Genomic DNA, 26,983 nt, shown 5'->3' on the forward strand with positions numbered 1-26,983 from the left:
TCCTCCCCGGAAACCTCTTCTCCTGCAACCCAGGTGGGAAAAAGAGCCTTCCCTGGGGTCATTACAGGAAGAGGACGCCCAAATTCATATGCTTCCCTCTACCACCCAGAGGGTGCCGCCTCACCCAGAGCCAGGGCACTCCTGAGCCAGACTCAAGGTGCCCGCCCTGGGTCCCTTTCGCAGCAGTGTGTCCCCGTCCCCTGCAGCAAGCCCTGGGCTAGGCACTAGTGCTCCGAGAGGACGCAGTCACCGGCTCCTCTATTGGTGATGGTGCAATCCAGATGGAGGCAGACAGCATGGAAGCACCCGCCCCTCCCAGCCACGTGCTGCCCAGGTGGCCTGTGGAGCACAGGTGAGAGAGAGCGAGCCACGATGTGCCCTGGAAGGAACATCAGGGGAGGGACAAGTTGGGCCACGTCTTAGAGCCAAGGAAAGGACACTGGAGGAGGCCCAGAGAGGCTCAGTGCTGTCTGACAAGGACCTCCTGTGTCTCTTCGTTGCAATGCAGGGTCGGGCGGTAGGGCTGGGCACTCGGCCTCTCCGAGCCTCAGTTTCCTTCACTGTGAGATACGAGATAACATGAGACAACATGTGTCCGGGGCCTTTTGCTCTTCAGCAACCAACTCTCTGAAGGGTGGGTCTCGGCTGCTCTACCTTGAGCGTTCCCTGATGTCCCAACTCCCCACTAGCTGTGATCTTTTCTTTGTCCTCGTCCGTCTCCGCGACTGGACTCTAAACTCCCCGGGGCAGGGACCTTATCTGTCTGGTTCACCATTGCATCATGGGGCTGAGAAGAGTCGGTGCTGGATAAGTAATTATGAATAAATGCGGAGGTGCCCCGAGGAGGCATCACCCCAGCGCATTGCTGAGAAATTCTTGCAAGCCACTTTTTGACTCTGAGGGGTCTGGGTTCATGGGCCACTAGGCGGTGTGTTCTTTTGCCCCTGGGTGCAGTGACACGGGGGCGTCAGTGCATTTCCCCGGCTCTGAGTCTACCCCAAGATGCTAGTCCAGTGGTTGCAAATTGAACTGGGTCCTGGGGCCAGTCCGCTAATGCGAATGCCTGATGTGGCTTTGCAAAACCAAAGCGGTAGGAAGCAGCGGGGGGCGCTACAAACTGGATGCACTCCCCAAACTTCCCCAAGGCTTTCGGACTCAAAACAATGATTAGCTCTGAACCGCCCAAACAGGAGACACCTGCAGGCTCTACCTGCTTCCTCAAACCACTGGCTTGTGCCCCTGCCAGGGTCCCAAGGCCCCAGAGATCACTAATAGGGAGACTGTGAAGACGGGCGCACCCTCCCCTAGGCGGCTGGGGGTAATTACAATTCACTACTCTGAGCAATGAGAGGCCAGGAGCACAACCGGCCCTTCCCCTGGTCACTGCGGGCTTCTGAAGAGCCCAAGCCGCTAACACCGGCGAGGAGGGGTGTGCTCACTCTTCACCCTGGGACCCCTCAGCCCCCGGGCTTCTCCAGCATGTGGTTCAGGGGAGGAGTGGGAATGTCCCTCCTCCATGGGCCGAGCTCTCTGCCGCACAATCCCGGTCATTCAAGGGGAATGGAAGACGGCTCAGTTATTTCAAGAAGTCGCCTGGGGGTGTCAGGTGCCTTCAGGAGCTGACTCCGCGGCTTCCCCAGCTCCAGCTGCCCTGTGGGTATCACCTCCAGCCCCTGGAGGGCTCCCCACCTTCCTCCCCTTCTCTCACCTGTGCTCCACAGGCCACCTGGGTAGCTCGTGCCCCTCAGGCTCCCTGACGCCAATCACACTGTGTTTCACACAGCAATAGGGAGAAGGTGTCCCTCCCAACCTGGGGCTGGTTTTGCTGCCTCCAGTCTTTGCAGCCTTATCCCTAAAGCCTCTTCGCGTTCATCATGGAAACGGCCGTGGGTACTTAGCCCAAGAGCAAGATGGGCAAACTGCAGCCCTGTTTGAATACAGCCTGCAGGCCAAGAGTGATTTTTACTTTTTTTTTTAAGTTTATTTATTTTTAGAGAGGGAGACAGCATGAGCAGGGGAGGGGCAGAGACAGAAGGAGAGAGAGAGAGAATCCCAAACAGGCTCCGCGCTGTCAGCGCAGAGCCCAGCTTGGGGCTTGATCTCATGAACCACGAGATCACGACCCAAGTTGAAATCAGGGAGTCGGGACGCTCAGCCGGCTGAGCCACCCAGGTGCCGCTTTACATTTTTCGATGTTTAAAAAAAAAGTCAACATAGTCATAATACTTCATGGTGTGAAAATTACATAAACTTCAAATTTTAGCATCCATAAATAAAATCGTGTAAGAACAGGTACACTCATTCTTTTATGGGTTTATGAATTGTCTCTAGCTGCTTTCATACCGTAAGGGAAGAAAGAGTTTATGTTTCTAGAAACTGCCTAACTGTTGTCCAAAGTGGTTGTGCCATTTTATATCCCCCCCACCCCGCCGTGTGGGAGTGGCATCCTTCCTAATACTTGGTTTGGTCAGTCTTTTTAGCGTTAGCCATGTTTACAATGTTGTGGTCTGGCATCTGGCTGTAATTTGCATATGCCTAATGATAATGACACTGACATCTTTTCATGGGCATACTTGCTTGCCAGGTGTCTTCTTTGAAGTGTCTGTTCAAATCTTTTCCATTTTTTTTTTTTTACTGGGTTGTTTATTTCCTTTTTATTGAATTCTGGGAGTTTTATTTATTTATTTTTTTAATTTTTTTTAACGGTTATTTATTTTTGAAACAGAGAGAGACAGAGCATGAACGGGGGAGGGTCAGGGAGAGGGAGACACAGAATCTGAAACAGGCTCCAGGCTCTGAGCCGTCGGCACAGAGCCCGACTCGGGGCTCAAACCCACAGACCGTGAGATCATGACCTGAGCCGAAGCCGGACGCCCAACCGACTGAGCCACCCAGGCGCCCCGAATTCTGGGAGTTTTAAAATGTACTCTGGATACAAGTCCTGGGTCAGATGTGTGGCTTGCCAGTATTTTCTCTCAATCTGTGGCCTGTCTTTTATTTTGTTTAACAGTATCCTTCAAAGAACAGAAGATCTTGAATTGGACAAAGTCTGGTCTACCTACTTTTTCTTTGATGGATTATACTTTCAATGTTGTATCTAAGAGACCCAGGACCGGGAGGTGGTTGTAGGAGGTACATGGACAAGAGTTCTTTTTTGCGTTTATTTGTTATGTAATTAGAAAAAAATAGAGACTGTACATCACACCTGTGATTTCACAGACATTAATGCTTAAATAAGGTTCAAGTTCACAAAACGAGTGCAGTTAAAGACAGCATGAAAGTGATTGTAGTTGATATAGGTGGTGTAGAGAAATCACAAACAGGAATGAGAAAGATTCTGGAAGCGTAGGAATGAGGGGATAATGCCCCAGAGAGGAGAGAGAAGAAAAGGAAAGCCATTTGCCTCCTATCAGGCCTGGTGTGAGAAATCACATTAACAATCCTAACCACAATAATAAGCATTTCCTAAGCTCCCGCTCTGCGGTAAGAGCTTTACACACGTTACCTCATTTAATCTTAGTCTTAATCAGTACCTCATTTAATCTGTAATTGTCAGTCCGATCTTACAGAACAACAGGAAGGAAGGACAACTGGGGAGGAGGGACACCGAGCCCGAGAGTGGCGTGGGGTCAGAAAGTGCCATCTCACAGCCTCTGCTCCCAGGGGCGGGCTACCCAGTGCAGGGGCCTCCGGTGACTTGTGCTCCAAGTGGGAAGGATGAACTTCGAGGTCCCAGAGGGCTGCTGTTTGGGGCAGTGAGTTCCTCACTGCAGGGGGTATCCAAGCTGGTCTCTTCTGATACAAAATGTCCAAACCATTTTTTTTTTATTCTTCCCAAAGCATTTACTCACATTCTTCATCCTGTGTTTTGTCACGAGGTGGGGTAGGGCAGCTATTCTTGGAAACCCAGGCACTGGAGAGAAGGTAGGGCGCCAAGGTTCCAGGGCCTGAAGGCAGGCTATTTAGGCTTCTGTTTGCCCATGCGCCCCCAGCCCTTGAAGGAACACAAGGCCGTGTGGTACATCAGAGGGGCTACTCGCGTCTGGAGCCCTGACCAGGTTCTGCCACTGACCTGCTACACGACCTTAGTTAAGTCCCTTCCTTTTCTTGGGCCCCGGTTTCCCTACCTGTAAAATAGCAGAATTAGAGGGGCTGTGTGACCACTGACGTCTCCGGGCTCTTAGGGGTTCGGTTTCAGGCATCCGTGTCCAGACTCAGCCTCTCTCCATCAGGTCCCAGCCTGGCTTGGAACAGACACTCAGTGGTCCCTTGGGCAATGCTAGTGAATGAATGAATGAATGAACGAATGAACAATTGCCCGGGTGGATAGTTAACGTCAGCCATCACTCTGATGTCAGTGAGAACTCGTCAGTGCCTACTTCCTGAGTGAAGACGGAGGGCTGCCCAGCGTGTCCTGCACAGGACTGGGGCACAGGTGACCTGGAGTTCTTGCAGGGTGGTGCATTTAAGATAATCATTTTTGACAACTGGCAATAGTGGGTCTTAGACAAGGGGTGTCTGTATCAACCAGTTGGGAGACAGAGATCTCAGCCTGGGGCAACACAGTTTCTCGCCTTTGGGGATTTGGGGGAAAGAGACAATTTGGAAAATCCTCCTGTTTACTAAGAAGACTATGAAGGTGCTATGGGCAGCAGCCCTTAAGAGTGAAATGGAAACGACACACTCGTGTAAGCAATTACACATACACACACACGCACACACGTACCCTGGATCTGCACATGCGATATGTACCCAGAACTTACTAAAGCAAAACTGATTTGGGCTTAGAGAGATTTGATTTTATGCTAAACAAATTTCATCAGGATTTTCATATGAAGAGTCTATTCCTCCCCAAATGTGCCCTGCTCGGCTGCATGCTAATGTGGTCAAATCCAATCTCTGAGTTCTCTGCAGGCCCCGTGACTGGGTTCTCAGGACTCGGCTCCTGGCTGCTGGCTGAGCCTGGGGGAAGCAGTTGCTGTCCTGAGTGGCTTCTGGGGACTGGGCTTCTCTCCTTGGAGCGCAGAGCATAAAGGAACAAAAACAAAGGGTCAGTGTCAGGCAGGAGACTGTGCCCATGAAGAACGAGGGCCAGAGACCCACAGGGTCCTGGAAACTTGGTCAGTGGCACAAAGAACCCCTTGCAGTCTCCCCATCAGTTCCCAGCAATTCACAGAAGCAATTCACCCATCATGCACTGAGTACTTATGGGGCATCAGGTCCTTGGGCAGGCTACCATCCTTCCCTGTCTCTAGAACGTCCAGGGAGCAGGGCACTGGGACTTAACAAATACACATACGAGACATCCAGTTAAATTTAAACTTCTGATAAACAATGAATACTCTTTAATGTAAGGCTGTCCCAGGTGAGCCCAGGCCCATCCAGATAGAGACGTGGGCACGGCTCGAGCCTTGCTGGCGCCCACAGTGGGTAAAGCTATCTCCCGGAGGGTTGATTCAAATGCACACCCTGATCTTGCACTTTTGAAGACTGAACTGGGAAACCTGCTTTCCTCTCTGCAATTGGAGGCATGTCCATGGCACTGGGTTCTCTTCCCTGGCCTCTCAGCAGAGAGGGAGAGCCGAAAAAGGTCAGGGCAAGAATTACTGTGATTAATGGGTGGGAAAGCAGCATTTATTTGGAATGGTGAACAGAGCTGAGACCTTCCCAGGATGGGAGTGTGGGAGACCCGGGTTATCGCAGTGATGGGGCTGGGGGTGGGGGCTGGTCTCACAGTTATTAAACAATTGTCATGGGGAGGAGCTTAACTTTGCAAGAGCTGGGCACAGCTACTGTCTCCAGCTGAGCCAGTGAAAGTGAGCCCAACACGGGGGTCTCTGTCCCCAGAGGCTAAGGAAGCCCCTCACTACCTGTCTTGAGACCTCTATCTTTTCCTGCTCCTTCTTTCTAGCTCCAGCCTGGCATGCCCTGTGCCTTCGCCAAGGCTGCCTCCTCTTCCTACAACATCCCGCTCTCCAGCTGGACAAGGCTAAGTCCTATCTGCCCTTCCAAGTTTTGCTCCAGGGCCATCTACTTCAGCCGGTGTTATGGGCTGACCTGTGTCTCACCAAAATCCCTATGCTGAAGTCCTGTTCCCCAGTACCTCCGAATGTGACAATTTGGGGAGATAACATCTTTAGAGAGATAAGTAAAGTAAAATGAGGTCATTAGGATGGACCCTAATCCAACATGGCTGGTATCTTTATGAGAAGAGATTAGCGCGCACGCACACACGCGCACACACATGTGCGCGCGCACACACACACACACACACACACACACACACAGATCCATGTGAGGACACAGGGAGAGACAGAGCCATCTACAAGCCACGGAGAGAGGCCTCGGGAGAAACCAACCTTGCTGACCTTGATCTTGAACTTCCAGGCTCCAGAACCGAAAAATCTTTGTGTTTAAGCTCCCCAGCCTATGGTACTTTGTTCTGGAAGCCTGAGCAGACTACTGCAGCCACAATATCGCCTAGGTCCTCCCTAAGGCATGGGATGTCTCTCTTTTAGCCCTTCCACCCCTAGTCACATTTGTTTGCACAGATATCTTATCACCAAGACTCCAACAAGACCTGACCCCCACCCCTCCCTTTTCCTAGTGATGTGGGCAAGCAAAAGGCAGCGTCCAGGAAATATTTGTCAAGTGAATGTGCCCAAGACAGCCTTTGGGCCAGCAGACCTTTCAGCCTCAGGTAAATGCTATGGATGGTGTTTGAAACCTGACAGCACGCCCAGCCTTGATATTTATGACTTGCTTCTTGGCTTTCCTGGGGAGTGGCGCTCTCCACTCTTCAATTTATGGCCCTTCCGTGCAGCCCCAGACTGACGAGGGGATTGCAAATGGGGCGTCTGCTAAGAGCACATGCAGACAGTGCTGGAGGCGGCGAGATCCTTGGCCCTGGGGTCAGACACAGGCCCTTCTCACCCAGGGAGGGGGGCAGTGGACCTGAGAAACACCTCGTCCTCTGTCTTGCCCTTTGCAAAGACCTCAAAGTTTACAGATAGCTCACTGTTTCCTAACCATCCCTCACTATCTTTGACATAGCTGCGTACCACCTGTCTGTTCTGAAGATTTATCTTTAAATTGATTCACTGCCCCTGGAGGCCAGGCGACCCAGGGCATAAGACATCAAGTCCATTTTCTTGCCATTCCCAGGCCTGAGCTACGCTGAATGGGGACACTCATCAGGGCCTCTGCAGGGCTTGCAGAAATATGGAAAGGATTGTGTTCCCTGGAGGGAAAAATCTCAGGGAGGGGAGTTGCTAAGGAGATTTGCCGCCCCAAATCCCCGTGCACCCGCCCGGACTTGATTTCACTGAAGAGGCAGGTGAATTGCCTTTCAAGGAGCTCTGAAAGTCTGGGGGTGGAGAGAAGGCATTGGAATCGGATGATGCCTTCAGTGCCCAACAACAGGACTGAGAGTGACTGGTGCCTTGGAAGGCACTGGAATTCCTCAGAGGGGCTCAGCTGACTCCCTACCTGCCATCTTCTCAGATGGAGAGCACAAGTCATGTAGCAGCCTGAATTTTCCCAGGAGGAGCTCCAGCTCCAAATCAACATGTGGACGGGGGTCTTTGCCCCTCATGAAAGGTCAGGCCCTGGGAAAAGCCTGCCAAGCCCAAGTCTTCTCTGGGGCACAGAGATAGGGTAGGCACACCTCGGCAGCGTGCCTCTCCCTCACCCCCAGGCTGACTTCCCTATGTCTGCCAGAGGACTCATGTTCACGTCCTGTCAGCCATGTTAGCCGGGCCTCCTGAGCATAGCCCCTCGCTCCCCATGAACCCTTGTCTGGCGGGCAAGCCTGCAGGAAAGCCAGATTCCAGGGAGGGAGGCAGGAGGGCCTGAGAAACACTCTGAGGGCGGGCTGTGCTTCTCTGAGGCCTTCCTGCCTTTCTAGGTATGGGATGCAAACAAATGAGTGGAAAAGGGTGGTGATCTTACACTCACGAGCCCTCTTGCATTTTGAAAACGGTCATTTTAATAAAATAAAGACAATCCAATATTTCCCATTAGTTTCCAGCAAGTGACCCAATTTTTTTCAGTGTAATAAGCCCTTTGAAAAGGTGAGTCTTGTGAGTTCGTGGGCAGCTTGTGAGTGAGTCACAGTTTCCAGATCGCTGCTCCCAGGCTCCCAGGTGCTCTTCTCCTTTTTATGGAGTGTGTCCTTGGGCAACCCAAGGCCAAAGTCGCATGGGCCATGGAGTGGCTCGGGGTGTGCAGCTCTGATGGCCAGCAGCCCCTTCCTCAGGGGAGAGTCTTCTGTGCCCCAGGCACTGCGACAGCCTCCCTTTGCTGGTGCTGCTGCTGCCACTCAGGGCACCTGCCGCTCACTCCACCTGACCTCCACTGTCTTTCTTCCTACCCTTCTGCAGACCAGCAGAATATTCTCCCCTTCTCATCGCCGACCAGAAGTTTGGTCTGGTTTCTTGGGAAGAGAAGGAATAGACAGGAGTGTTAGAGCCAAGCCTGTGGGTCCCACTCATCCCAGCGGGCACTCAGGACGCTGCGACATGGCGGGTTCGGTCCAGGACCCCGTGGGGCCTGCACCTGACCTCCACCTGAGGCAGGGGTGGGGCCTGGGAGAATTGGAGAATGCTTTGACCCCGAAGAGGGGGAACTTCTGAACTCTGAGGATTGTGGCACCCCTCATGAGTATGGGGGGACTCCCCAAGATGCCCAGGCTCCTGGCAGCAGGGTGAGGCCCTGCCTTTTCTCTCCAGCATCTCCAGGTGTGCCTTTTGTCCTGTGAAGAGACAGTCTGGCCCCCCTACAAACGAATGGCAAGTTTTCCAGCAGAGTTCGGGCTCCGGACTCTCCGGCCCCCTTTTCCCATGTCCTACACTAGCCCACTTCATTTCAGCCTGGCTTCTGGAACACTGTGTGGTTCCCACCACCACAGATCCTGAGCCAGCAACTGCAGGGCAGTGAGGGAGGAAGGGAAGGGCCTCTCCAAGGCCCGCGGCCTCCGGAGACTCCACTTCCTAGTGTGAGCAATGGGTTAATGACAGAAAGGACCACTTAACCTCCACTGGGTAATTATGAAGAATCAAATAATGTCTATCAAGTGTAGTGGCTGACACTTGGCTATTCTGCACTGGCTTAGAGCTCTCAAAAGGCGCTTTTTTTTTTTTAGCGTACGATACTCATCACGCCAAATGTTAGCATTGGTAGCGGGCCTCAGGAAAACAGTGCCTCCCCAGCATGAAGTTACAAAGCTACACCCTTTTACATTTCTTTATGAATTCACGGGTATTTGAAAGAGAGAGAGAGCACGAACATGTGTGTGTTAAAAAACATTTCCTAGGGCCCTACGTGGGCTCCTCATTTGCCTCTTGTGCAAGGTGGGCCCTCCCTGGTGCCTACAGCAGTGAGGCGACTTTCCAGGGCCAGGCCACCTGAGCCCTGAGCTGCTGGAGGCCCGAAGGAGCCAGGCCTTGGTTACCTGGACACGGCTAGGGCTGTCACCGCAGGGCTGGTCTTGCTGGGCTTCCCTGTCAAAGCAAGGCTGACATCCAGCTCTCGACAGAGGGCAAGATTCTTCTCCCACCTGTGACCTGTGGGGATCGTGCGAGAGAACGATTAGGAAACCCATGCATGCACGTGGATGTCCACGGGCAGAGCCACAAACACATACACACATATTTATATTTGTGGTCAGCAACTTGTTAAATTGAGGGGAAAATATATTTAATCTTGGCCTGTGCCGTTGCAAAAAGGGCCGTCCCAATTTAATTTGCAGGCTGTGATAGTTACATGTGCTGACGGGCTGCGGTATCCATTGTGTACCAAATTGGATTTGTGTATTATTGCTTTCTAAATTGCATGCCTAGTTCAGCAAAATTGTTCATCAGTGTTTACTGGCTTTATGCTTAATAAGATGCCCCACAATACCTTGCTGCCAGGATGTAACACAGCCCGTAATTGCCTAGTAAAAATAAATTACATAAAGTCGGCATTATCAACTTATCTAAATCCTCTCACGCCACAACCAATAATTAAATGCTGAGAACGTTTTTTCAAAAAATATAACTCAATGATTGTTACTTCACTCATTTTAATGACTGCATTTGGGGGCAGACAGTAATTCCTTCAACATGGAGGGCGAGATGGAGAGACATCAGCTGGGTACATCCCTGCGAAGTCACTCAGAGTCAGGGCAGGAACGACACAGCTGTCCCAGCTGTCCCAGGGTGTCCTCCTACGTGCGCAGAGAGGCCTGTGCACCGGGAAATGCGTGCACATTTTGTGTGTGTGCAAAAGGCCACACTACAAGCCTTCCCGGAGCCCTTTTTGTGTTCCAGGTCAAGTCCAAGTCTACGAGGTGATTCCTAAAATACGTTGTGCTCTGACTGGGTTGGTCCTTGTTTCAAATGACAAATAAGTGAATTCCGGGCCGAAATTAGATCATGTCTGTACACAAACGAGGCATCCTCAATATCTCCAAAGCTCTCCTTTCTTGCCCCTTAAGACATCTGAGGGATATAGCAACATGCACACCAACAGGACACAGGTACAGACATCCACGTGCCATGCCTGATTCTGTCACCTTCCAGCAAAACGGGTTTGAGCAATATTCGGAGAACAACGAGACCTCCACAGGCTGAGGTTTGTAAGCCTGCAAATGGATTTTCTATTTCTACACTGTGGTCCAGCCTGATTTTCACGAATACATCCGTGCCCTCGTGCCATTTCACCTGAATCCTCCCTTAAACTGTAATCACAACCTCGGCAGTTGTTTTCTATTTGGCGGCGGTGACCTCAGACAGGTCGGGACAAACGGCAGGTTAAGGATGTGGACCCAGGCATGATGGGGCTGCTGCCAGCCTGAAACAGCCTTGTGAGCTCCGTAATGTCATCGGCCGGTATATGAAGGGAGAAGGCTCTTCCCAGCCTATAAAAATGATAAGAACAACCTGCATTTTGTTGAGCAGATTCTTGTCTATGCCTGTTATTTTTCATGTTAGGTACTTCCTGCACATCCTGACATGTCAGGGGCAGGGGAACCGAGGGACAGAGTAATTGTTGGGCACAGAACTAGGTCTAGAGCCCTGCCTCTTGCTTTTCATGTCACTTCCCATTTCTTTGGACCCCATTCCCAATGAGTACAATCTCAGCACAACTGTTGACCCTGAACAGAAACCCATGAATGCACTGGCACTTCCAGAACCAGTGGAAGGTCTTTGAGGTGCTCTTCATTCATTGGTCTTTCCATCCACCCAGCATTCTTGTTCAGACATCCATTTATCAACCTTTGCCTCATGGGACCTCCATAGCTTCAGAAATGGGCAGTGGAGCCACGGACTGAACTGGCATCCTTTCGTGCAGGTGTACCACAGAATTGTTCATAATGAGGCTGGGGAACAGGATTCTATGCTAGCTCTCTTCCAACTGGGTGGGAGAAATAGGGGAGAAAGTCTGACCCCCGTTCTTCAAAGAACTGTTGTGAGTTTTTTTAGAATGTACAAACCCCACACATCTTTCTTTTTACCCTGAGATGGGGTGATTCCTTGGAGTCCCAAAGGACCCTCAAGGTACTAGGAACAATGAAGTGAATGTGGTTGTAGATCCTTCTGAGGTCACTGCTTTGGGTCTGCCCACATTATTGACAAGGGTGCCCAGATGGTGTTATTTTGAAGGAAGGGATTCTCAGTGTAGAGCCTGGGACCCAGTAAGGGCTGATCAGATGTCTGTGCATGTTTGTGTGAAGAAAGAACAATAAATGGATGATTAAATGAATCAGGAAGGTGTGGAGTATATTCTAGAAAGGAACTAACTGAAGATGGCTACTCTTTTTAGAAGGCAGCCCTTAGCACTCTAATAAATTCTCTCCCGTGAATGATCATGGGTCTTGGGATACGAGTAAACCAGAACTCATGATGACAGGAGAAGTCACACTTCATGGTAACATGTTTCCTTTCATCATGGGCGGCACCAAGAAAAATGTCTCGGTTCTGGGCCAAAATCTTTGATGAAGACGGAGCTGAGAAAGAAGGCTGGCTGCGCTGGAGGAGGTGATGGCTGGGGGCTATTGGGACAGCTGTGGTGGAAGAGAAGGAGGCGATGGCTTTGCTGGTGATCTTTGTGCCTGTGATCAGGGGTGGTGCTATTGTTGATGATGCATGGCAGTATCTGCGGTTGAGGTTCGCCTGGCAGTCTGAAGTTGGTCTGAGGTTGCTTATGTCCGCTCTGGGGACAGAAGTGAGAATGATGGTAATCCTACGCTTCTGGGTAACTCTGGGAAAGCTCCTAGGCCTCTGTGCTTCAATGTCCTAATCCTTCATATGGGTGGCATAATAAAATCTATCTCACGGGGTTGTCGTGACAAATTAGAGAATACACGGCAAGTATGCATGATGGAGACTGCTCAGGGTCAGCCGTCTCCCTGCAAGCTGAGCAGTGGTGGCCATGGTGGTGATGGTACCAGAGGCCGTGATGGCAGAATAGAGAGATTTTCTTACATCAGTCCCATCTGCCACAAACCAAAGAGGGCTCCAGAACAGTCGTTCTTTTACCTTGGTACACACCACATTCAACTGGGGACCTGTTAGACATGGAAATCTAGCAACCCCCAATCTTTTGCCAGGGCTTAAGGTAAAAACAGGACCCAGATCTACATTTTTAATAAGGCTCCTGGGAATTGCGGATGTAGAGGACCTCCAGACCCACTCTGAGGAACTTGCCATGGGGAGTTGGGTGGACGGAGCCAGGATCACCAGGGCAGGCCGGGGCGCTATGGAACCACTTCCTCTCTCCAGGCATATGGCAAGGCCCCTCCCTGGCCCCTCCTTGCCCCTTTCTGCAGCATGGCTGTCCAGGCAAGTAGGCATTTGGACCCAGGCCCTGGGCTGGGAAGTGTGGCATTGAGGAGTCATCCAGGCAGATGGAGAACATCAAACTAAGCTCTGTAAGGTTCTGAGGCTCAGAAGCCCCTGAAAACCGCCACGACTGTTCACATGTCCAGGGAGCATCCCAGAGCTTGCTGGTCCCTGCCTGACGGGGCTAGGATGCAATGGACTACTCCACGCTGCTTCATGTTCTGCTGGCAGCTTGCAGTAAACTGTGCTCTGTCCCCCCAACTTGACAACATCCAGAGAGATTCAATGGCTTCCCTGGACTCCGTAGGACTGAATGGAGCTATGGGAGGGGAGGGGGGAGTGAAGACAGCAAGGCGAAGGCCCCACACCCTTAGCAGGGCAGGTACCTCTTGGGCTCAGAGGTTGAGCTGAGGGATCCTCTGGTGCTACCAGTCCGGGAACAGATGTCTTCATGTCCTCAGTCTTCCAAATCTGTCCAGAAAAGAGAAAGGGCCAATGGCTGGGGAAATGATCCTGTCTGTGGCCTCAGGCCCATTCCATTCCCTCACATCCAACAGACCCTGAGGGAAGGGATGGGAATATGGTCCCCTTTCACTTCCAACACTAACGTATTCTCGGGGACAAAAAATTACTTAGGCTTCAGTAGAGCACTGTTGAAGCTTAGGTGGGTTTACTCTGCCCTCCTGTGACCATAGTGCCTCCGTCCTCAACCTCTCATCTTCAGGGATGAGACCCAGCAGCTAGTTTATTGTCATTTTACTTAGCTAATGCCCTCTCACCCCACTGCCGCCATCCCTGGAGGCCTCCCTCACCACTTAGCAGCTAGGCCTCCCCATTCTCTGTGTCTGGCTCTTGGTCCTAAGCCCTTCTATTAATGTCCTCATGCTGACTGCATATGGCTTCTCACTTGCTGAATCCAGATGTTATGTTGACAAAGGGCAAGGATCAGCCTCCTCTTAATGATTTTTTGAACGCCACACCAGGCCTAACCCAGCCCTGGGCCATTCCAGGAGCTCAATTGCCATGTTGGATGAATGAGTGCTGAGTGCATGAAAGTCTCTCACTCATGACTTGGGGGCCCACAAAAAAAAATGCACCTGCTGCTTGGCCAGCCTGGACTCCTCTGACTGACCCACAGTGTGAGTCACCCCACCAAGCCCAGGCCTCCCTGACCTACTCATGTTCTGGCTAGCCCAGGATGCCCTGCTCTCTGCAGAGATGAGGTACCCCTCCTAGCCCACAAATGGGGCTTCTCAAGGGACCCTCCTCAGCCTTGTCTCTCCCACCCACACACAGTGACCCCTCAGCCTGCTTGGCCTCTCCATATGCTGTAACTTTTCTTCATCCTTGGGACTCAGTTATACTGCCATCTCCTCTCATGTCTCTCTGTTAGAAATAAATCCATACTCCCTTTGGACCCTCACCACATATTTATTCAGCAAGTATTATCTCCATGATTATTCTGAGCCTTGGGGCATGGACACCCATGCAAAGCAAGGCCAAGTTTTAGCCATGATGGCACTCAGCAAGCTTTCATAAACGTTTGAAGCATTCAGTGGACATTTTCTTGAATACATTATGGCCTTCAGTCAACATTTCCTTTAAACTGTGGAATTCAGTTGACAGTTTCTTAAGTAAGCCTCTGAATTATTCCTTATCTTTACTCATTCCTTCATCCCTCCTGTCAGTCTCAGAAAGCTTACCTTGTTCTTCCCAGGCTAATCCTCACACTTCAATGTTTCTGTTTCGTTCTCTTCCTGGTTTATTGATGCTTTCCCTCTCCATGGCCTTCCTCAGAGGGTCCATGGAACTCTGATTATCATGGTCATAGCATGCATTGCATACATGTATTTTCTGTTTGTATTCTCTTCTAGGATATGATCAGCTGGAGGATAATGGCCTATTATTAATTTCTGTGTTCCCTGTGGCTTGTACGATGAGTTTGGTACAGAGCCAGAGTTAGGGTGATGGACAGATAAAAAATATTTGGATGTATAGATGGATTCATGGGTAAATTGATAGGTATATGGAAGGACAGATCATTGTATAGGAGGAAAGGAATGGAGGAAGGAAGGAAAGGAGGAAGGGAGGGAAGGAGTGAGGGAGGGAGGAGGGAGGGAAGGAAGGAAGGAATGGTAGAGAGATAAATAGTTGGGTAGGTAGGTAGATGTATTATTGGAAGGATGGATGAAAGGATGGATGAATGGATGAATAGGTATAGAGATAAATAGTTGGATGGATTAGTGGGTGAACAGATGGGTGGATGATGGATGGGCAAGTGTGTGAATGGATCGCCCAAATATTTCTTTTCAGCACTGGGCTATGTTCTTACACATTTGACCATTCAGCTTTCACACCTCATGCTGATAAATGTTTATTTCATTTCATGAGTATATGTGTGTATACAATTATATATATAATTCTATCTATCTTCTATCTATCTATCTATCTATCTATCTATCTATCTATCTATCTATCTACGTTTTGCCTGGAGAGAGCCTTGCCTTTGCCCTCACTTGCCATGAAGACCTAGTCTGGCATACCATTTGGTCTCAAATGCAGCCTATAGATTTGGGCTCTTGGAGGAAGTGAGAACAAAGACCACTTTCTTGTACTCATTCTGCCTTCATTCTGCCTTCATTCTGCCTTCATTCTGCCCAAGACACACCTACCCGAACCATGCCGTCTTGACTCCCAGTGATGATGACATGGTTTGTGTCCCATGCTGGCCCTTCCATCATGTAGCAGCAGGTTATGACTCCTTCAGGGCCCCAGGCCGTGGTGATGCTGGCCAGTGGCTGTCCGTTGACATTCCACAGAGACAAGTGGGCTCCCGCACAGGAGACAATGGTGCCCTGCAGCAATAAAAACTGATTTCACTCCACGCTGAGGTCACTGCCTGCCCATCCGCATTTGCTCAGCCAGAGTTTGCACACCCAAGCACCCTTAACCTGCTATCTTCTGAAGACTAATGAAGGTACTCCAAGACCTAAGATACCCACTTCTTATTAGATGGCTCATAGGTCTCTTGTGTTTTCACACAACTACAAATTCCTGGCTATTTGCATACTGCAGTCATGTGTTTGGATACTGCTTTCTCTGACACAAACTGGCTGACTTACCCTTTGGACTCCTTCCACAGCCTGGAGACTGCCTCTGGCTCCAGACATGGGGCCTGGACATGGCAGGCAGGCCAGCCCTGTCCCCATGAAGAAGATTTGGATATCACTTGGTAGAGGGCAGAGTACAGAGGTTTGAATGATTGTATATGGCTCAAAGAATTGGCGATGTCTCTCTGAAGGGAATTTCTGAGGAGAAATGTCCCCATTGAACCTCCTGAAATGTTTATGTCTAGAGTTTTCTTCTCAAGTCCTTGTCAATATTATGGCCAATGGTATAGTGGTCACTGTCACTGAGGACTCATAAAACCAGCTGGAGCCATGCCTTTGAGCCTTACCCTAACCACAGAAAGGACGTAGGGAACTCAGTGCCCTTCCATAGCCCTCTGGGCTCCATCATATCCCTTTCTGAATTGTCTGACTCTGTTAGAGTCTGCTTGAGGCTGAGGACCATGTCTGATACATCTCTGTCAAGCACCCAACCCTGAGCCCAGTAGACACTTAGTGAATTCAGTTGACTCCAGGACAAGTTGAATTCAACAAGTTGTTGGTCATGCTATGTCTCCTCTGAGATCTGAGGACATTATAATGCTCTCTCAGATCAGGGCTTGGTGCCTTTCCCAATACATCCACCAATTTATCCATTCACTCACCATCCTCCCATCCATCCATCCATCCACCCTCCATCTGCCCACTTACCTATCCTCCCATTAATTCACCCAAATATCCATCCAGCCACATACCTATTCATCTATCCATCCATCCATCCATCCATCCATCCTCTGTTCTGCCCATGTAAGATTCACCCTAGATTCAAGTCTACCTGGAACACCATGTTTAGCTAAAGTTGGGACGAGGAGCCTTCTTCATTATCTCCCCCTCTTTCTATTATCCCCTTGCCACTCTATCCATGCCCTGGACTCCTAGGGTTTTCTGTGAGAAGATGCAGAGCCTTTGAATCCTCACGGAACCCCATGCCCTATGATGAGGATTCCAGCCTGGGAGAAATTCCACACTGAGATTTAGATATATAGTTCTCTAACTCTTTCTGTTCTCTCTGTCTTGGTCTCTGTCTATCTGTCTCTGTTTCACTCAGACATAACACACACACACACACACACACACACACACACACACACATTCCTGACAGGCTTATCTTTGGTAGCAGCTTGGAGGGACAAACAGAAGCACTTCCTGCCATGGAGACCAGAAGCACCTGATGAGTTAGCATTGACTTAACATCAGCGAACTGAATTCATCCGCCAAGCCCAGAAGATCTCTTACCAAAACCAACTTCCTGCCCCAATTCCCTCACGCCTGTGCCAGAACAGACACCTCCCACCACTCTCACCACCCTGAGGGAGAAAAATAAAAAAGGAAAAAATAAAATCTAGAACCAGATGCTGCACATGTTGATGGCTCCACTCTGCCTGGGCAAAGAATACTCCACACATTTGGGACATTTCTCAACATTCTTGGGAGATCAGCCTCTCTTTGTTCCTGGGTTTTCTCTTGGGACACTGCACCATGCTTCCAGGCAGGCTCATAGACATTGAGAAAGTGAGGACTCACCGAGACATCACTGATGGCAAGAGCAGAGATACCTTCCCGGTGGGCAGGCAGGCGGGCCACGTGGGTGAGATGGTCTAGGTCCCACAGGATGCAAGTACAGTCTTGGGAGCCACTCACCAGGAGGCTGAAGGTGACTGATGCTGCCAGGCATGTGACAGCCTGTGTGTGTCCATATAAGGCCTGAGGACAAGAAGCAGATCCACAGATTATGGGAGGGACCCTCAATCTAGGTACCTGGGGAGATTTCCTGCCTTCCCACTTACTGTTGGGCTCCAGATGAGGAAACAGAGATTCAGGGTGATTCCATGATTCCAAAGTCTGTGGTATGTGTGTGCATGTGTTTCCATGTGTGTGTTTGTACATGAGTCTATGCTGGCCTCTCAGTTCCATCCATTTCTGGGAGTTGAGGCTCAGCCAGTGTGGATCTGCAGCCCTTTTATCATAACTGAAACAGGCTAGTAGCACCCTCACACGCTGTGAGCTCACCTACACTTGGCCTTGCGTGTTGAAGCTGCACGTACCACTAGTCACATGCAAGGACACTGATTTACCAAGTGTAGCGTCCCAACCAGGTGCATAAACATCAGCTAGAAATTCAAATGCAAATTCTTGGGCCCTATCCAAGACCGACTGAGTCAGAAACTCTGGGGGCGGGGCTATGATGAAAACCATGGGTTTTCACAAGCTCTCCAGGAAATTTTCATGCACGCTCCAGTTTGAGCATTACCCCAGGAGAACCTCAGAAACAAACATGCCTCTGCCAACTAAAATGGAAGGGAGGCGGTGGGGGGGCTGTCAGGTCATTATGAAAAAAGACGTGACTTTTCAAGTCTGATGGATCTGGGTTCATAGCCTGTCTGGCCACGTGGCAGCAGGTGACTCAGGGCCTTGGTCTTGGCCCTCAGGTTGGCCTGTGCTGGGTCTCGCCTGGTTCACAGATGGTTATGTATCCAGATATGGCCAGAGGCCTTGCTCCCCAGGGACACGTGCCGGAGGGGCTGGGGTGGCCTGGTGTTCCCAGGTCCACGGCCGCTGGCCACAGTGTGGTTTCCCATCACAATGGTCCCAGAAGCTGCCAGGTAAGCCTGATCTGAGAGCTGCTGCATCCACACGGGCAGCTGTCTTCTGGAATGAGCCAGAGAAGTGCAGAGATGGCGTTCTGAAATGTGATTACCCTGGCTTACCTAGTGGTAAACCTCCACCCTCAGGACGGATGACTGCTCGCTCATTTGGGTCAATGAGTCTGAGCATCATTTTTCAAAGCTGTCACTTTGCCTGGTCACAGCCAGGAAGAGTTCTGCCAGGGATTCCTGTTTGTTTTTGGTAGATCTTAATGTGGCACCAAGCAGATGGGGCTGGCAAGGTTCCGGACGTGACCCACAGAAGATGACTGGGGTCATCTCAGGAAACTGGAAGCTGTCCACGTGAAGAGAAAAGCAGAGGATCCGACAGGAGCTCTGATGACTGAGTTCTGACCGTAGAGGGACATGGTGACTCCAAAGAGTGCAAGCCAGGGGATGCTGGACTAAAGGCTGGGGATTCAGAGAGAGAAGCTCTGAGCCCAAGTGTCCCCATGTGCTGTCCATGAATGGAGCCAAATCTACTGCTTTGCAAAGGGAGGCACTGGAGAGTGAGGGGGGCCAGTCTGCGTGCAGGCACTGACCACCCGTGTAATGCTCACTGCCTCTCATCACGAGGCACGTAGCCACCCCCATCTGGAAAGGCTAAGGACATCAGTGAAGGAGGACAGCAGATGTCACTGTGCTGTCTACTGGCTCTTTGTTGGGATGAGCACTGGGTGTTGTATGGAAACCAACTTGACAATAAATTATATTTTAAAATAAATAAATAAATAAATAAATAAATAAATAAATAAGTAAAATAAGAATACAGTAGTCCCCCTTATCCATGGAGGACATGTTCCAAAACCCTCAGTAGATGCTTGAAACCGTGGGTGGTACCAAACCCTGTGTGTACTGTTTTTTTCCTGTACATACATAGCTATGAAAAAATTTAATTTATAAATTAGACACAGTAACAGATTAAAAGCAATAACTAGTAATAAACTAGAACTGTTATAACAATGTACTGCAATGAAAGTTATGTGAGTGTGGCCTCTCTCTCTCAGAATGTGTTATTGGACGCTACTCATCCTTCCTGTGATGACATGAGGTGAATGTCATAGGCACTGTGATGTGGCCCGAGACTACTACTGACCTTCTGATGATGAGTCAGAAGGAGGATTATCTGGTTTCGGGCTATGGCTGACCACAGGTGACTGAGACCATGGCACGTGAAACCATGAATCAGGGGGTACTGCCACAGTACCTCTCTACGTGGCCAATTAAAATGACTTCACTGTCATCATGCCTAAATAAAGCAGCAAAAAATAAAGAAAATAAAATAATAAAATAAAATAAAGTAAAATAAAATAAAACAAAACAAAAGCCTGTGGAAATAACTGCTCATGCTGGACACTTGTGGTGAGATGGGCACTCTTAATTAATCGCGGTGGCAATGTAACGTTACAGAACCACTATCGAAAGCACGATGTCCCTGCTTGGTAGTTCTACTTCTTGAAATTTATTTTAAGGCAACAATTAATCAGAAGCAAACAGCAATCTAGATAAGCTGTTGTCTGCAACATTATTTAAAATAGTTAAAATTTGGAAGTAATGTAATTGTCTAGTTTGAGGAGAAACGGTTTATTAAACCGTGGCGCACTGACATAACAAAACAATTGAAATGTAATTTTATGGAAATGGAATAATACAGAACAATTGAAATGTAAATTACAGACTGTGGAGAAGCAGAAACAATTTGATAGGCTGGGTGGAAACAGAATAAACATATCTACACAATGATCAGAATGGTATAAATATGTATATCGGGGGATGGCAGTATGTGACAATGGAAACTTTTGTAGAGATTATAGAGAATTATTCAACTTTGAAGTGAATTTGAAATTTGTCTTTAATGTTGTAATATCTTTAAAAAATGAAACACTTAAAAAAAACTGTGTATGAAACTATTTAATGATGTCTTTGCCGGCAAGTCAGGGACAGACCCCCTCACTGAGCAGCTGGTGGTCTGGGGGATCCCCAAGGCCATGTCAGCCACTACAGGTAAATGATAAAGGATTTTATTCTGCGTAGGAAATAAGAACGTGTGGGATTCCCCTTACCTTTTCCTCTTGATTTATAACTAGGAGAGGATGATGAATTACATTTTTATGCTGTCAATACAGGGCTTTTATATAGCACATCTTCATTTTCAAAAGGGGCCTGGGAGCGGTAGCGGGAGGCCACTTCCCCGACTCCCCAAGGCCGGCTCTGCAGTCAGGCTGGATCTAGGGTGTCCCTAAAGTGGTGCCTGGGATAAGGGAGCACTCCATAGAGTAATAATAATGTGCGGTCTCTTCACACAGGTCAGGAGTAAGAATGTAGCCCCCTGCCCGCAGTCCATGGAAGGAGAAGGAAACCTAGAACAGGGTGAAAAGGTGAAAAGGCAGGGCGCTCCGAGGCTGGCTCTGAGAGTCTGGGGAAGGCAGCCTGCACTTGGCCTGCACAGCTCCCTCAGCAGGTGCCACTGCTCCACAGGAGTAATCGGCCCCCTCAGCACTGACCCAGTCGTTCTTTACCTCACGTCTACTGAGTGCCTACCTTGCACCACACGTGTGCTGCAGGGGGTGGTAGGGTGGTCAGGGGAGGGCTTGAAAAGCATCCAGAGAAACCGCGGAGCAGTTTCAGTGAAACATGTGCGGTTTAGGAAATCTGATCCGTGGTGAGTTTTGTATGATTAATTTTGGTGGTTGTCATCTTGGGTCTATATGGCTAACTACGAATACAGATGTAAAAATGAGCTGCATTTTAGAGTTGGAAGCGTACCCTAGTGGTATTATGGGCAGGTTCAAGGATGCACAGGCAGGAAGCGTGGGTTTAGAGTTAGATCGACCCAGATTAAAACGCAAACTCGCTCTCTCTGAGCTTCAGTTTCCTTGTGTGGAAGTGGGAATAACAGTGCCGGATTCACCAGACTGAAACGAATGTACAGAGTCTCAAGCAAGCAGTGAGTACACTCTGATTGTTACGAGAGCGGCGGTGATTCCTGAGGCGGGACTGGAAGGAGCCCACTGCCCCCGCCTGCTTTTGCTCTACTCCACTGCTGTTCTGAAATAGCCTTTCAATTTCCGGCTCCACGACGAGTCACTTAACTTCTTCGCACCTGTTTTTTCCACCGGTAAAGTAAGGATAAGAATAGCACCTAGTTTACAGTGTTGCTGAGAAGGTAAAAGGAGGCTATCCGCACAAGTGCCCACGGCACATGATCAAAAATGTTCTCAAGTGCAAGGAAACTGCTTTCACTGGCTCTGACGCATAAGTGGCATCTCTCATTGAGGGATGGGTCCCATGGGGCCACCTGCCCTGTGGGCTTGTCAAAATCACCGTGGGCATGAAACCGTGGCCTTCTAACAACAAACAGCCATGTGCCGTCACCAGTGCCTCTCTGTGTTCTCGGCTCCTGAGGGAGGCAGGGCTTTTGGTGCGCAGGGAATTAGATGGCACTAGGGCACTATACCTGCCTGAGGCACCACACATGCCCCAGTCACGATCTCCACCTGAGGCACCATCCCCACCTGAGGTAAAATCCCCACCTGAGGTATCGTACCTGCTTGAGGTGCAGGCCTTTCGGCCGGCCTCTGGCTATGCTGAGCTCCCATACACAGACCACTGCACTGGCCCCAGAGGTGATGATCGTTGTGGGGGCTGGGCACACGGTACACAGGCAGCGGCCCCAGGCAGCCAGGTTCTCGAATGTCGTCAGGATCTATGGGAGACAAGTGGGGTGAGCACTGGCGCCCCAGCCAGCACAGGGCCGAGAGCCCGGACAGGGTGACAGAGGGACAAGGGCAGTTCTGGATGCTGCTGGCTTGCTTGTGTGCCATGGGAACTGCAGGACATGTCATGTGTTCTGGAGGCTGGCACTAGTGACCCAGTCCAGGCAATCCAAGCCTGTCCCCAAGGAGCTCATACTCTAGTGAGTGGGGAGACACAAGCGAGCAGGGAGTTAGGGCGACGTTGTAAACACCTGGCTGCCTCATGAAGTGGTAGGGAAGGCTGGGGGTGGCAAGGGAGAGCTCGGTGAGCAGGGAGTTCATGTCATGTGATCGGTGCGTGGGATGTAGGGTAGGAGGGAAGTTGGGCTAGGAAAGGAGGCTGGAGGTGGCCAGGGCCACAGCAAGATGTGAAGTAACTTTGTGGCCTGAGTCAAGGGTGGATGAAGGGCAACCAGACGGCTCGCTTCTGGCGCTGGCTCAATGCTCAGTGAGTGTCCTCAGAGTCTGAGCCGTGAGCAAATGCCAGGGGAACCCCAAGACTCCACACCAGACTGAGAGTCTGAGTGGCCTCCACGCAGCCAAGTGACCGGCTGGTGGCAGAGACTGCTGTGAAGTGACAGCGTGCACTGTGAACTTGTAAGCTCCGCTCCTTAGAATATGGGTTGGAGGCTTGGCCCACAAGGGCCCTCAGCCGGGCCGCACAAGCCGTCTCCCTCTCAGGCAGGGGGCACAGGCACAAGGAGGAAGTGGGGCAGCTGTGCCTGCTTTGGACTCGCCCTCTGACTGCTTCTGCCTCAACGGTGACCACCCTGTGCCCCGCCTGCCCGCGTGCCCCATGCCTGCACCCCACACCCGCCCACCTTGTCAGAGCCATAGTTCCCCAGGCAGCAGCTGAAGTCATCAAAGCCCCAGCTGAAGGTCCTGTTCCAGAGCGGAGGCAGCAGCATCTTGTTCTTTTCCACAGCCAGGATGGTCTTCTCGGTAGGGACGATGTGGCCAATGGCTCCTTTGGGGGATTCTGAGCCTAGAGAGAAAAGGTACATATCTACCCCCCAGTTAGTATGGTGGAGCTTACCTGCCAAGAGGCAACACCCCCTTTCTCTGTGCCCAGGGAGGAGCCATGGGCAGGTGACCTGGACTTGGCAAAGCACAAGCCTGGGCAGTAGCCACTTGCTCGTCAAGTCACCTCACTCCAGGGCCTCACTCCAGGGACTGTGTTAGACCCTGGCCCCGAGCTGGGTCCCCTGGCCCTGGGTTCCTCCCCTGTCTTAGCACATACGTTAAGCTTGCACATGGCCACAGGTTTTCAGTGTCTCTAAAGGACTGGTATCAGGGGAGGAGTGGCTGAGGCTGTCGGTGCAGGTGGCACAAAGCCACAGGAGCCTTGGGGGGCTCTGCCCTTCCTGTCCCTCCCAGAGACCTTATCTGGTAGGGATGGGTGTGCCACCGGCACTGTTCTTGGAGTTGAAGGAAAAAAAGGACACACCAAAAACCCCCAACAAACCTGGCCTTGTACTCCTTATAGAACTCCAGAATGTTGCCCTTTGTCTTGGGATTTCCCAAAAGCAGTGCATGCCCCAGATGGCCCAGACATCAGACTTCACCCACAGTTTCCCTAAGAAGCAGCAGGGCTGGAACTCACACTGGGCTGTGTGCCCCAGGTCAGCTGCTCCTGGCTAGTGGCTGCAGGCCCGCGTGGGTGCTTAGGAGCAATGGTGACTGTGGGTACTAAGGAACAGAGGCTGCAACCCTCTCTCCCCTCGGGAAATCTGGCTTTGGAGGTGAGGAGGGGTGTATGTGTGTGTGTGTGCAGGAAAGAGAGAAAGAGAAAGAAAGAGAAAGGGGTGTGTGTGTATGTGCGCACACACATATATGAAAGAAGGAGGGGAATGTGTGTCTTAGATAGACAGGCAGACAGGTGAGTCTGTCAGGATCTAACAGAGGTGGTTCCGGACACTTCTAGGGCACAGGCCTCCCCAGATTCCTGCTGTGACTAGAGACACAGCCATCCAAAGTCAGACCCCAAGACCCTGAAGGGTCTGTGCCCCTGAGTCTCCAAAGGAACACCAGTCACTAAAGGGACATCTGTGGGACAGGGCGCCAAACAGAGCTGACCAGGTGGTTACCTTTGACTGTGACCTGGGAGGGCCGCAGTGACTGCAGATTGTAGAAAAAGGGCTGTGGGTGGCTGGGGAGGCTCGCAGGTATGACGGCATCCTTTCCGGGTGAAGCCTTCCCTGCAGTGGTCCTGGCTGGGTGGGGTTTCGTAAAGAGCTGGAGAGGCAAGGGGACAGACGTATACCGCACAAGTCATTAGGGACAGACGGCCGGAGGAGGAGTCCTCCCCAGTCAAGCCACAGCGGTACCTCCGCTCTGAGTGCTGCCTGAGCTGGGCTCGCTTCTGACTGAGATAAACAAAAACAGAACTATCTGGTTCAGCCCTCGGATGTTGTCGATGAGGGGCTTGGGCTCAGAGAGGGCCCACTGCTTTCTCCAGGTCATGGTGCGTGACTAGCAGAAATAGCCTTCCTGGCTGTCCAACTGTCATCTTCTCCACGCTGCTTGGGAAAAGGATGACCTCATTGAGGAGCCTTTGGTCCCTGGCAGAGCTGCCTCTCAAATCATGGGTCAGAATGACCCTCTTCTCTCTCTAGATCACATGTCTCTCTTCATTTGCTTGAGCTATTTCTCACATTTTTCTCCCCCCTTCCTTTACAAACTCTGCAGGCACGTCCATCTGGGCATCAAGACAGAATTCTTTAATAGCATCCATTCAAACGTTCCAAAGAGCACAGGCAAACCCCATTAGTGGCCTTTCTTATTTTCACTTTTCTTAGATCTCTGCTGTCAAAGTGTCCCCAATGCCAAACTTTTTGCATAACCAGGCAAAATATGAAGCCCAAGGCCGTGCTGCTTGGCAGAATCTTGCTGCTGCCACAGAGGGCAGCTGAGGCCAGCTCCGGCTCTCCACCCTCCCCCCTTCCCAACTAGGCTGTTTTTTCCAGCCATCAGGCCCATTCTTCTGCTCCCTGATGGAAACATCCGCTGGGTACCATGATGGAGGTGTGACGGTGGGCCGCAGGTGGGCACACGGGTAGAAGTGAGGTTCAGCAGGCAGCTGGGAGGGGTCTCACAGCAGCCTAGGCTCAGTTACAGCCTTTAATCAAATACTGGACTACCTAGTAAAGCTGGGTGGGTGATCAATACAAACGGAGATCAGAATGATGATTTCTAAAGGAGCATTAATAAAGAACATCCTTTCTTTCCCGACAGAATGACTAAAGCATCGCAGGCCCGGTGCCTGTAATAACTTCAGCAGGCACAGCGCCTTGATGGCACAGTGCGTGGTCCTGAAGTCTTTTAATCTTGTCTCTAGGTTGGGACCACTGGAAGAATTCTAATTCTGACGATTACTTAGAAATACCTTTTTTTAAAGCTCATCCAATACCTCACTAAGTAAAATCAGAATCTAAAATCGTGTGCACTCCGTGATCACACTGATGTGAAAATATTTTTGCGTGGGGACAAGAACTGTGAGAATGTAACCCAGGACACAACTGGATGGTGGTGGCTACTACTTTGAATTATTTAATTGCTTTATCTGTATTATTAGGCTACCCAAGCTTCTTTCCTGAAATTCTCTCCTTCCTACAAAGCCTTCCCTGGCCGAACCCACATTTGGATGTGCTGTTCATTCTCCAAGTCACCCTTAGGCACTTCTCACGCTCCCCTCACCTGGGAGCTGAGCAAACTTGGAGCATGTCACATAAGACCAGGTAGAAAAGATGTTACTTGTTTTGTACTGTTGAGATGAGCCCGTCCAAGCCTCATGGTTACATATGGAGAAGGCTGTTGCCCAAGATGGCCCTGGAATTGGCTGGGCTTAGGCACTCACTTCCCAGCATGGCTCCTGAATGTCCATCCAGGCTGAGAGCCCAGCCCATGGGGCCATGATAATAGCCCAGATGGCTGTACTTAGGAATAAAAGTTCTCCACATTGCACTGAGGCTTGAGGATCAATGGGGCCGGGATCAGTTAAATAAGTGTTTCTCTTGCACACCATTCACCAGGATGTCACCATGAGCCCATAGCCTCACGTTGCTACATGACTATCCTGATGGGGGGTGGGGCCAGTGGAGCGAAAGGCCCACATGAGACCCCTGCAATTTCACCAGAGGCCCCAAGGGCAGAACTTAGATACTGTCGCACTGTTGGCAATATGGCTTTGGGGCCAACCAGACGGGGCTAGAACTCTACCTCTGTCATCTGCTAATGTGCAATCGTAGGCCAGTTATTTATTTAGACTCTCTGAGCCTCAGCTTCCTGATCTGTAAAAGAATAATTTCTATACCCAGAGCTTATGAGGGGATTCAATGAGGGAATCACACTAATGTCTACCATTTGTTGAGTGCCCATTATATTTCAGGTGTTTCACGCACTTGAGGTCTTAATTCATTGGCTCTCCACAACAGCTCTGTAGCTAGACACACATATAGAAAATTAAATCCTGTGGATTTATTGTAGTGTCTGTTACATATATCACAGGTGAATGGAGTGTTCACTGTATCGTTAATGATGTCATCACCTTCATCAACACCAGATGGTAACAGAGGGCTAAGCCCCAATACTGA

At 50.4% G+C, this 26,983-nt stretch overlaps 1 protein-coding gene across 6 annotated transcripts in view; it reads right to left on the reverse strand.

The window, feature by feature from the left end:
* Positions 1-7,964: 7,964 nt before the first annotated feature.
* WDFY4 (WDFY family member 4) overlaps positions 7,965-26,983 on the reverse strand; it is a 302,324-nt gene continuing 283,305 nt past the window's right edge. For 4 of the 6 annotated variants that reach the window (XM_078434513.2, XM_078434511.2, XM_078434510.2 and 1 more), the window contains 8 exons: positions 24,479-24,626; positions 23,213-23,397; positions 22,184-22,342; positions 17,516-17,695; positions 15,497-15,679; positions 13,211-13,295; positions 9,452-9,563; positions 7,965-8,434 (listed from right to left, as the gene is read on the reverse strand). In XM_078434513.2, coding sequence (XP_078290639.1) covers positions 8,368-8,434; positions 9,452-9,563; positions 13,211-13,295; positions 15,497-15,679; positions 17,516-17,695; positions 22,184-22,342; positions 23,213-23,397; positions 24,479-24,626 — 1,119 coding nt within the window. In that variant the 3' untranslated portion in view covers positions 7,965-8,367. The other 2 variants (XM_078434514.2, XM_078434515.2) reach the window with 2 other exon arrangements.

Source organism: Panthera onca, chromosome D2 (assembly GCF_046562875.1).
Source record: "Panthera onca isolate mPanOnc1 chromosome D2, mPanOnc1 haplotype 2, whole genome shotgun sequence".
Taxonomy (NCBI): domain Eukaryota; kingdom Metazoa; phylum Chordata; class Mammalia; order Carnivora; family Felidae; genus Panthera; species Panthera onca.